General features: G+C 35.1%; 1 protein-coding gene across 6 annotated transcripts in view; it reads left to right on the plus strand.

Moving 5' to 3' along the window:
- DCC (DCC netrin 1 receptor) overlaps positions 1 to 12,159 on the plus strand; it is a 1,219,152-nt gene that overhangs the window by 991,220 nt on the left and 215,773 nt on the right. For all 6 annotated transcript variants that reach the window (XM_043444495.1, XM_043444496.1, XM_043444497.1 and 3 more), the window contains one exon: positions 3,038 to 3,148. In XM_043444495.1, coding sequence (XP_043300430.1) covers positions 3,038 to 3,148 — 111 coding nt within the window. The remainder of the gene's footprint in view (positions 1 to 3,037; positions 3,149 to 12,159) is intronic.

Raw genomic sequence — 12,159 nt, forward strand, 5'->3', positions numbered from 1 at the left:
ATTTAACTTCTTTTTAATCCCACTGTGTAAAACTCAAATTTATCTGTAGGTAATGCTACAGTAAAGCAGATTCAATGTAATCTAAAGAATAATTTTATTTAACCAGCAGAACTGTTGGAGTGGATTCCCTCCCATGGTGAATTTTTTATTCCAGAAATATCCCTGCTTTATTTACGGAATCACTTAGTTGGATGAACAGCATTAGATGGGCTGTTTGACTAAGCATTACAATCTCTTTTAATAATGGAGTGTTGTATATATCTTTAAATGTTTTCTTATACTTGATCTAGAATTTCTAGGTGTTATTAGTGAGATTCCACAGCAATATTCTAGAATAAAATGCAAAATTTTAAAAAGTTAAGCTAAAATATAGTATTACAAGAAAAGTTGGCAGGATTTTTAGGGTCATCTGGGTACTACTCTGTCCAGAGGGTTAAAACTTCACTACTGATATCATAGAAAGATATGAAAAGCTACTTTACTGTGTTTGGTTAGAATATATATTCTGATAAGTAGCTGGGTCGGGGGTGCCAGGTGAGACTCCATTGGGGAAACAATGGATGGTCTCTTAACTGCCTTTTAATAGTTACTTCAAATTATTACTCAGGCTATTAGTCAGCTTTCATTTTACTCAAAACTAATGATACTGACAGAGCCTAAACTCAAAATATGTAAATTGAATTTTGGCAAAATTATAAAGAGAAATTTGTGTATCTGCTTTATAGTGAGATATTTTAATTATGTTATATTAAAACCAGTAAAGTCTGCATGCAACACGTCACTTGTTATAAAGTCAAATGAATGGTACAGAATATAGGGCATTCAGAAAGATTTCCATTTGTGTGTCAAAATATTGCATGTAAGAAGTTGATGTGTTAGTCAAGGTATGTTGACCAGAGAAATGGAATCGGTGGAGATATATACTAAGAGATTTATTGCAAGGAATTGGCTTAATTGATCGTGATGGTGGGCTGGACAATTCCAAAATCAACAGAGCAGGCCATCAGGAGAGGCAGCTGGAACTCTCAAGCTGAAGCTGCTTCCTACAGGTGAAATTTCTTTTTCAGGGAAGCCTCAGTCTGCTCTTAAGATCCTTCACCTGATTAAATATGGCTCACTAAATTATCTAGGATAATATCCCTTATATAAAATCAGTTGACTATGGACTTTAGTCATATCTACAAAAATACCTCCCCAGAAACAATAAGTGTTTGATTGAGGAGACTTTAGCCTTACTCCAGTTTACATATAAAACTGACCATCAAAGATGATATTCCACATCAGTCATTGGAGATGGTGTTGACATAATTGTCCATCCATTTCAAAGAAAAATGAAGTCAAATTTCTCCTTAATACAAAAGAGTATATTCTTGATGAAATTAAACTGTTTCAGGTGAGACAACCATGACAATCATGAGCTGCAATGATTAGGTAAACATATCCTCCCAAAGTTCTCTTCCTGTGAGCTTTCTGATTTCCCAGACAGCTCTGCAATCCTTCTGCCTCAGGGATCAACAGCAGTACCCAAGAAAGGGTGAAAAATGTTAACAAATATCAGATTGATGCCTTGCTAATTAAGGGACAGGTCAGGGTGAGCACAAGCCTACCTAAAGCAGAACATAGCTTTTATGTTCAAAAGCGTCCTTTCACCACCTTGCTGGTGGTGTTGGGCATTGCATTGTAACCTAACATTTCCGCAGTGCGAAGACTTGCTTTAGTGGATCTTTCAACAGTTGTTTTGTGTTGAAACATGAGTCAGGCATTGTAGTGACTCTATGGAGGTACAATGAAAGCATTCATAATAATAGAAACAACAGTACCAACGTTATTCTCAACCCATGCCTTCCAATTTGTTTTATAAAATTAGAAGCATCTTAAGTGGCCAGTATTATGCGTGGGTGAGTTTATCAAACTGTCTTCTCTAAAAGTCCTAGTTACTGAAGATCACCGCCTTCAACTGTAACAAATTCACTCTAACCATGGTTTAAAAGCCATCTGTTAGTAGCAAGTTATAATTCTTCTCAGTACCAAGAATTACTCATCTTTCTGTACAAAAATATATAAATACACAACTTTGTACTTAATAGAAGCAGCATTTCTCTAAGAGGCTATTTTATTTATGATTTTTCCTTAGCTCCAAATGTTTGTGCCATTTCAAATTAATGGGGAAAAAAGAGAGATGATATTTTAATTGTTATCTGTGCTGTTCAACCCCTTAAGGTTTAAGAACTTGTTGGTTTACACTGAGTCCTAAGTGTCTCAGAAAAGTCATATGGTTTTTTGACAGGCATTGTTTGTTTTATAATAATAATGTGTCATGTTGATGAGCTATGTTGAAACTCAGATAAAAGGAAAGTTATTCACATTAAAAATTTATACATATCACACTGAGTCATGATGCACAGGGCTTCTCTTATTACCTGTTCTCTCTGTGTACTGGAAAATCAGCTCAGAGGTCATCACTGAGGACTGCAATCCATGTCCAAGTTATCACAGAGATAGATTTTCTTCATGCTGTAGTATGGAACCTAATGCAAAGCAAATATGCCTTGGCGATGTTTTTGAGAGATGAAAACCTAGTATTTTCAGCTGAAGTACAGTGGCTTTGGAGTTTTCTTTCTTTGCCCAAAGGAATCACTGACCTTGAATGAATGATGGAGCATAAATTTTTAGATTGACTGTTCTTGATTTATAGGCAGGCCTCTTCTGGACTGTGAGGAAAAATGATCCTTGCTGTTTTTGATTATTTCTTCATCGTTCATATTTTATATTCTGCATCTGCCCTGAGGCTGTTTTCAAGGATACATTTTTGTAAACTGGGAAAAGTAAATGAGAATATATGAAAAATAATTTGATTTCTGGCTGTAATCTTCCAACCCTTTTGGCCAAAATAACAGTAATTACCACAACAATCGCAGAAAATGTAAAGCGTGCTTAGTATTGTTGAAATTTTGCTAAAACTTTTAAAACCCACTAAAAGTACTTGTTATTCAGTAACTTTTTTTTTTTTCTCCTTCTATGGAAAATTCTTTTACAGGACTGGAGAAAGGAAGTCAATACAGTTTTCAGGTGTCAGCCATGACAGTCAACGGCACTGGCCCGCCTTCCAACTGGTTCACAGCAGAGACTCCGGAGAATGATCTGGATGGTAAGACTTTTCCCCATCACTGTCACTCTGCTTTCTGTCTTCTTTGTTACTTCAGCTTCAAAGAATACCTTTAAAAAATGGATGAACTTCCACATTAGGGATGTTTCTTCTTCCTGTATCTTTAGATGCAAAACAAAACAAATCAAAAAACCCTGAATGAATATAGAGTCTTCAGCATGCCATATAAATATAAATTAATTATAGTCTTCATAACAAATCACTTTTTTTCAAAAAATTTGAAATGACCTTTTTTTTCTATTTGTTTTATTTGAAGTAATTGATCTTAACCATGTTTTTCAGAGGAATGCCTGCAATTTCTGATAATAATCATAAAATGTAATTATTTTACATAACTTCTCTGGCTCTTTTATGATGCTTCTGCAAATAGCAATATGTATTTTTGACTGGCTTATGATATGATCATTAATGTTTGGCACTTTTTTTACATAAAGGACAGTCTGCCCTATTTTCTTAATTGATAGTTATCTGAAATACTTGTGGATGAGATATTGAGGTTCATATAAAATTACATATCAATGTGTTCAATATAACAAAATCTTCAAAATTGTCAGATGAGAAGTACTTCTTGAGATAAAAAACATCATGACTAAATACAAAAATAAAATTCAAGAGAAAGGGGTAATGGAAGCAATGGAAAAATGAATAATAGAATAAACAAAAATATAAATAATAAAACAGAAATACACTCTAGAGAATTACAGTTACAGATACATGAAGTAGAAATTTATAAAAAATGAACGATACTTGAAAAAGAAGGAAGTTAAAATCAGTAGACTTAAAACTAGGTGATCCAACCTGGGACCAAGAAAAAAGTGGCTGAAAGAATAAACACATGTGTATTGAAAATATGATGGCTACCTAACTAATTGAAAATGGAATTCATGTACTTCTTTACTGACAGACCTGAAAATATTCAAGTTACTGGAAACTGACAATTCTCTGTCTCTCTCTTTCCCTCTCATTTTTCTCTCTCCCTCTCTCCTCTCCATCACCATTTCTCAAATCTGTTCTCCCTTTCTCCTCCTCAGACTTTCAGTTTTCTTCCTCCTTGATCTTTCCTTTCTTCCCTTTCTAAATAACTCACTGCCATCCAATTGTTTTAATGTAGTCACAGTCTTGGTTTTACAACATGATTATGCTGGCAGTAAAACAACCAACAAATACTATTTCCACAATACTGATAATCACTGCTAATAATAGCACATTAATTCAAAGAATATTTATAGAGAATTTTCCTAACGTCAGGCATTGTACTGAGCTCTGAGGATATAATAATAAATAAGAAAGATATGATTATTTTCCTTGTGTAGCTTAGAAAGACAAGCATTCTAAATGAAGTTATAGGGAATCACCACTGTTATAGTACAAATCTGAATATTGGCAGTATCCTATAGTTCAACCTAGGATGGATGGCTAGATAGAAAGATAGATAGGCAAACAGGCAGATATAGAGGAGATTTGTATTTACAATTGAGACCTGAAGCATCAACAAGAATTATCACTGCAAAGCACACATTGGAAACTGAGGAGGAGAAGTAGAAGGCAAAGTAAATGCAAGTTTGAAGTCAGCACAGGTCATAGTGCTGCTGTTAGGGTCTGGAATAGAGACCATCAGGGCTGAAACACAGAGATGGCATTCAATTACTTTTGCAAGACAGGCAGATTCTACATTTGGCAAGACCAAAATAAGGATTTGAACTTTATCCTAGGAATATCGTTAAGGCTATAACCTGCTTTATCCTAAGCAAGCCATGAAAGAATTTTTTAAAAATACTGACCATTATCTTTGCATTTTGAAGAGAATACCCTGTTTAAAACCCAAAAAGTGTATTAGGAGTAGAACCTGATGCTGGGAAAGATTGAAGGCGGGAGGAGAAGGGGACGACAGAGGATGAGATGGTTGGATGGCATCACCAACCCAATGGACATGAGTTTGAGCAAACTCCAGGAGTTGGTGATGGACAGTGAGGCCTAACAGTGCTGCAGTTCATGGGGTCACAAAGAGTCAGACACGACTAAGTGACTGAACTGATACATGGGCCAACTCAGGACTACCCTAAAATAAAGTAACTTGAGCCTTAGAAAATAAATATTCTTTAACTTGTCTTAGATAAATCAAGAAGTCATGGAGCTACATCAAGTCACACTTTGCAGAATGTATACCCTTCAGAAATGGATTAGGGAAGTTTAAATCATGTGTTCATTCATTCAACATATATTTCTTCTTGAAAGTTTTTCTATACCAGGCATTAGTTTAGGTTCTAAGGGCAAAACAATAAACAATGTCACTACTCTCAAAGAGTATAAATTTTATCAAGGTAGAAATGGTAGTGACAAATGATGTGAAAAAAAGGAAATATGGCAGAAGGTATAACAAATGATGAAGGGAGAAGTCTTTGATATCGGGATTTGAGAAGATCTCGCAGATTAGGTAAAACGTGAGCACAGATCTTGAGACAGTGAGGGAGACAGCCATGCAAAGAGTTCAGACGAGCACCCCTGGTGCAGAAAGAATAGCAAGAATAGACATCCAGAGACCGGAGCCCTGTTGGTATCTGAAATATGACGAGGAGGTCAGGAGAGTTGGGCCCAAGTCATGAGAACATGATCAGTCTCATGTAAACAATACAAGGATGGCTAGGATATGCTATAGGAATTCTTCATTTCTGTATTTTACTTGAAAAATTACTTTTAACCATTATATACTGTGTTTTATCCTCTCTTCTCTCAAATTGTAGTATATATTATTATCGTTAGTTTTAAAGAGTAACTTAAGCTAAGAAAATTAAACTCACTTGATCTCACTCTGCTGGTAACTGTGGAGCTGACACTCAAGACCAGGTTGGGTGAGTTGATGTGCAGTCCAGTTTATCAAAGCTAAGTGTCTACGAATCCTGCAGAACTGACCCAGTGATGATAAAAATAGTGATTCAAGACAAAAGATTCTAAGAAATGAGGTCATATCATTTACCCAACCTTCAGGGACTATGTCTCTTACTGGAAGGAGTGAAAATAAATGAAGTGGAGGTGCTGAAGTTCCCATGAAATACCCGGGATGAGTGGGATGCTCCACTGACTTACACGCTCCTACTCCTTGCTCTGAATGACTCACATTGTAAGAAGAACCAAATGTAAAATCGCAGCTCCTGGGATGGCACAAAACTCCCACTTAACTGCATTCTTTTCATATCCCTTTGATCTAAGTAGACTCCATCTCATGCATCTCTCTCTCTCTTTTTTAAAGTTTTTAAAATTTATTTTTATTTAATATCACTTTTGGCTGCACTGGGTCTTCATTGCTCTGTGAGGGCTTTCTCTAGTCACGGTGAGCAGGCTTCTCCTTGCAGTGGCCCTCCTGTTGAGTACACAGGCTTCAGTAGTTGCATCACGTGGGCTTAGTTGCCCTGCAGCATGTGGGATCTTCCCGGGCTAAGGATCACACTGTTGTCCCCTGCAATGAAAGGGTGAACTCTTAACCACTGCAACACCAGGGAAGCCAGTTTCACACGTCTATGCTAATCAAGGACCTCTATGCAGAGCTCATGCATAGAGTCTGAATAAATGCTATTTCTTTGGATGTTTGAACTTTACCAGGTTTTTAGCTTAATAGTATCTCTCTTCTGCATGCAGCATCTCTCCCTTTGTTTCTCCTTATTTGAGTACTGATTCAGTACCTATGGTGTGCCATGTAATGGGCAATACAAATGTGAAAAACAAGAATAACTCTCTTGAGGCATTAACAATGGCTGCAGTGATTGAGCAGGCTTCATAAGAACAAATAGTACTTAAACTAGAAACCTCAGGGAAAGTGGACTGACAGCTAGGATCACAGGGAAGGGTGTGTAGGACAGAATAGTAAACATTCTTCAAAAAGTATGGCTTAAGTAAAAGCGTGTCTATCATTATTGTTTCAGAATTCATCCTCACTCATACTCCTTTACCAACCAATTACCGTAACACATTTCAACACATTTCATCTATTGCCTCTTCACTCATTCTTTCACATCTTCATTGGGTTAAAATTGTTTAGACCTTTGGATTAAAATTGTTCAAACATTTATCATGGACCATAAGAACTGGCCATGAACATTATCAATCTGATAAAATGTAAATACAAACTAATTGAAGAAAGCTAGTGGAGTCCATATTTCTTGTACATAATGCTGTTACAGTTTATGGTTTGAGATAACTAGGGTGTCCCAGGTGGAGCAGTGGTAAAGAATCCGCCTGCAATGGGGGAGATGTGGGTTCAATCCCTGGACTGAGAAGATTCCTTGGAGAAGGAAATAGCAAACTACTCCAGTATGCTTGCCTGGACAGTTCCAGGGACAGAGGAGTGTGGTAAGCTACAGTCCATTAGGTTGCAAAGAGTTGGACACAACGGAGTGACTGAGTGTGCGTGCACCTGTTCTACACTCCTTGAGATCATTAGCCTTTAAAACAGAGTGGAAACGAATAGTCAGGGCATTTCACTGTAAGTTCGGGGCAGATGTGTTTCACTTGCTTTGTAAAGCAGTGTTTTCACTTGCTGCACTAAAAGACCAGACATTTGATCCTAAGGCTTTCTCAACTTCTTGACCCATGATCTCTTTTCACTGAGCTACTCCCTGAAACTGAATCCGATTCCTCTTCCTTCCTCCAGTTTTTCTTCATTTGACTGCATCATTCAAGTATTAAAAAGTGTAACCTTGGATAAGAATTAACGTTTGGATAAATGGACAAGCTCAGAAGTGGTCGCTAGTAGCCCCAAAAGAATATGCAGCCTAATGGCTTTCTCTCTGTCTGAAAATATAGAAATAGCATAGAATATGGAATCTATATAGAGTCTATAGGATAAACGTATACATGTATCTAGGCTAGGGGAGTTTTCTTTAAATATTCATCTGAGATTTTAACTTATTCAAGTAAATGTTTAATTTATAAATTGAGATTTAGATGATTTTTATCAGAGTTTTCAAGGCTAAGCTTTCTGAAGTCAGATTTCCATATAGAATGGCTTTGATTTCCTTTAAGCTTTTGGATAAGGAGCAAGCAATCTTTGTGAAAACCACTTGAAATGAAAGGAATCCTTTGCTATAGCCAGAGAAATCTGTGCTGGGAGGCAGGCCCAGTGTTGGACCTTCTAGGTGTATGTTATTGGATAGCTGTCTCTCCTTGCTTTCGAGTCTCCTTGTGAACTCCAAAGTGTGATTTATTCATTAGGGTGATAACTTTAAGCCTTGCAAGTCAGCTCAACAGAAGCAGTGGTGCGTACAGATAGCTGAAAGCAGTGAAAGCCATTCCCTATCTTTCTATGACTTCTGTAGTTTCTCTTGCCTTCTCTGTTTGGCTTAAGCAGTGTGAAGATCAATAGTAATATATGTTAAGTGACATAAGCAAACTCTGCTTCCTGTTTTCTTACATAAGGAAATTATCTGAGGGTGATGGAAGGGTGGTGGGGTGGGAAGCACTGGGCAAAATATATTTAGTGAGGCATTATTCACGATATTCAAATTTAGAAATGACTTTGATATCATACAATTAAGAATGTGTGTAAACTGTGTAATGATTATTTAATATAATCTAGCTATTAAAATAATATGCTTAAATTAAAAAAAAAAAGCAGTAATTTGGAGAAATACTCCAGTTCCTTATGGATTACCCTTTTAATTAAGATGTTTTGTTAAAGTAATTATAGAGCCAAACCTCACTGTTTGTTCAGGGTTCCCTGAAAGCATGTTTGCTATTACTAACAGCTGGGAAGTTTTAAAATATTTATTTTGTGTCTCAAAATTTCAGCTTAAAAAAACAAAACCATTAGAATTCCCCAAAGCTCTTATGTAAATGTCTTGCATAGGATATGAAGGAGTTTTTGTTAAAGTTCAGCAAGGCATTCTCCAGGAAACTGAGCGTGGGTATCCATTTGTGCTGCTTTAAAATAAAATTAAAGTGAGCAGGTAGAAATTGTTATACAAATTAATAATGATATAAATTAACCTTTACCGTAAAATGGAGGAGCTTGGCTAGCAAAAATTACCAGTGCAGAGAATCCTGAAAATGCAACAGTGATGTACACAAAAACTCTGAGTCTAAGAACAGGCTCTAATTTCCCGCCTCCAGGAAATAGATAATTAGCCCTATTAGCCTGATAGTAAAGTGGGATTATTGCAAATTCACTTCATTTGCAAAATGAGCCACAAAAGAACTTCTGTCTTTTGAAATCTGCATGATAGGGGTGATACTCCCTGGGCACATGGCATTGAGGAAGATCACATTAAAGTTTATTTTAAGAATAATCATAAAATCTAAGATGATGAGATTACCCAGAGAGAAGAAACATTGCATATCAGAATTATCATATGCATTCAAAAAAATAGACTGTGAAAAGTGGGAAATCTCCAGGCAGAAGAATGAGAAATGAGAAAAATAAGTTTTTGACTAATTGCAAGAAATTAAATAAAGAGTAGAAGTAGAAAAGAAACAGAAGGAAGAAGAAGAGAATGCATGGAAGAGTTGTGGTAGGCTGCATAACGCATCCCCCACCCCTGGAAATATCCACGTCCCTGAATTCTCTAGGTGGATCCCTTGTGGTCAAAAGTGTTCATGCTAAGTCTCTTCAGTCGTGTCCAACTGTGCCACCCCATGGACTGTAGCCCGCCAGGCTCCTCTGTCCCTGGGATTTTTCAGGCAAGAATACTGAACTGGGTTGCCGTTTCCGTCTCTAAAAGTGTTCTTAGAAGGAAACAGGAAGTTCAGAATGACAGGAGGTGTGACAACACGTACACATATTCATACATACGTATGTGAAGTGGGTAAATAATTTTATATTGATAACTACCAGTATTCCAGTCATGAAACTTTAAATCTCAAATATACAACACTTAAGCAATCAAAGCATGTAAACAAGGTTCTTTCCAAAAAATTCAAAAGGCCAATCCAGATTTGAGAAATAATTTATTTAAATGATTAGAAAAAATAAAAACTTTAAACATGAAAAATATATAGTCATTGAAATGAAATGTCACTGGATGTGTTAAATAATATAGTACACATAGGTGAAAACAAAATTAACACATGGTGACAGATAAAAAGAGAGAAAAGTATAAAGACATGAAACATGAAATAAGAAAATTTAGCATGCATCAGTCATAATCCCCAAAGAAAATAAAGAATGGAGGAGAAATGATTTTTGAAGAGATAAGAACTGAGAATTTTCCAGAATTGATGAAATACATGGATTATCAGACTCAGGAATAATGCTTTAGCTTTGATATATTGAACAGTACAAAGATAAAGACAAAAAGAAGAGCTTAAAGTGCCCCAGAGAGAGATTACTTATCTAGAAAGTATAATTATATTGATGAAGAATTCCCAATAGTAACAATTAAACCAAGAAGCAATGAAATATCAGCAAGGTGCTGACAAAAAATTTCCATCATCCCCAAATTGTATAACCAACTGAATAATTATACAAGGAAAGGAGAACCATAAACACCCTTCACATGAAAAAAAAAAAGAATTTATCACCACTATCTTTTTTGTGAAGGGCCGTACTTTTTAAAAAATGATTAAAAGAAAATCATTAGAAGTATGATTAGAGAAAGTGATTAGCAAAATAACATAATATATGGGCATATCTGAACAAATTATGACTTTATAAAACAAAAATTATAATAGTTTGGAAAGTTAACAAAAAGTTGATGAAAATGAGGTGGTAAAGAATAGGAGATCGTGGAGATTAAACAGTTTAGAGAATTTTTTTAATGTTCTTATGAAAAGTAAAAATATAATTAACTCTACATTTCAAGTTTCATATCCTTTCAAAATTGAAAATGTTACAAGTAGAAGGATATAGAGTGTATAACTTCTTATTCAGTAGAGGAAGAAAAATAATGGTGGGGGAGAGTGCTTTAGCCTATTCAAACAAAATCATGAAGAGAACTAATTATTTGTTACAAATAAATAGGAAATTAAAAGTGTATAATAAAATGACATAAATTCTTAGATAGTAATAACAATAAACATAAATGGATTAAGCTTACCAGTTAAAGGATAGATTATTAACTGAGATTTTTAAAACATCAAGATCTATGATATTTATAATCAGCAAATATAAAATATTAAGATGTGGAAGAATTAGAAGTAAAGGGATAGAGTAAAAATGCTAGTCATTCTAACAGAAAATAAATATTAAGATTAATCTTAATAAGATTAATTTTATAAGATTATTATTAATCTATAAAAGTATTAATCTTATTAGTTAATCTTATTAACTAACTAATAAGATTAATAATAAGATTAATCTTTGGTAGTTTTCTAAAAGCCAAATATATCTTTTGGGACAGAGGGTTACTACTCAATGATAAAAAGATTAACTTAATAAAAATATGCAAATTATTAAAGAAATACATATAGTTATAAAGATATGGCTTTTATATAACATACATTTATACTATTTAAGCAAACCTTGATGGATCTTTATGGACAAATTTAGAAAGCCACTGTAACATTTGAATATACTTTCATTATAGAAGCAGTAAATATGTAGTATTGCAGGTGGAAAATATATACCACAAACCAACACAGGCCTTACCATCCAAAGATTATCAGACTTTTGCTCTAAACATCCTATTATATATCCTTTGATTCCCTATGGTAGAGTTAAAACATGATTAGAGGTGATTGCCCACTGCAATAAACAAGCAACATTTACGGTTTGTAGAAGTTAGTGACAAGGAAGATGATATCCATTGCTGAGAACAAGCACTGCCAATAGAAATGAAATGTTAGTATGTGTCAGAGCCGTCTGGGAAGACAGGGTGTGGGTATGTTGTTGCCTTTCTCTAATTCTCTGTTAAAAAAAAAAAAAATATATATATATATATATGTATATATAGGCTATTAAGGGCTGGAGCGAAACTCTAACAAAATGACCCATAATATGCAGCATACTAAATAGAGAACAGATATGTCAAAGTCCCAACTGCTTGGCATGCCACGTCCAGAGTACA

This window comes from Cervus canadensis, chromosome 23 (genome assembly GCF_019320065.1).
Source record: "Cervus canadensis isolate Bull #8, Minnesota chromosome 23, ASM1932006v1, whole genome shotgun sequence".
Taxonomy (NCBI): Eukaryota; Metazoa; Chordata; class Mammalia; order Artiodactyla; family Cervidae; genus Cervus; species Cervus canadensis.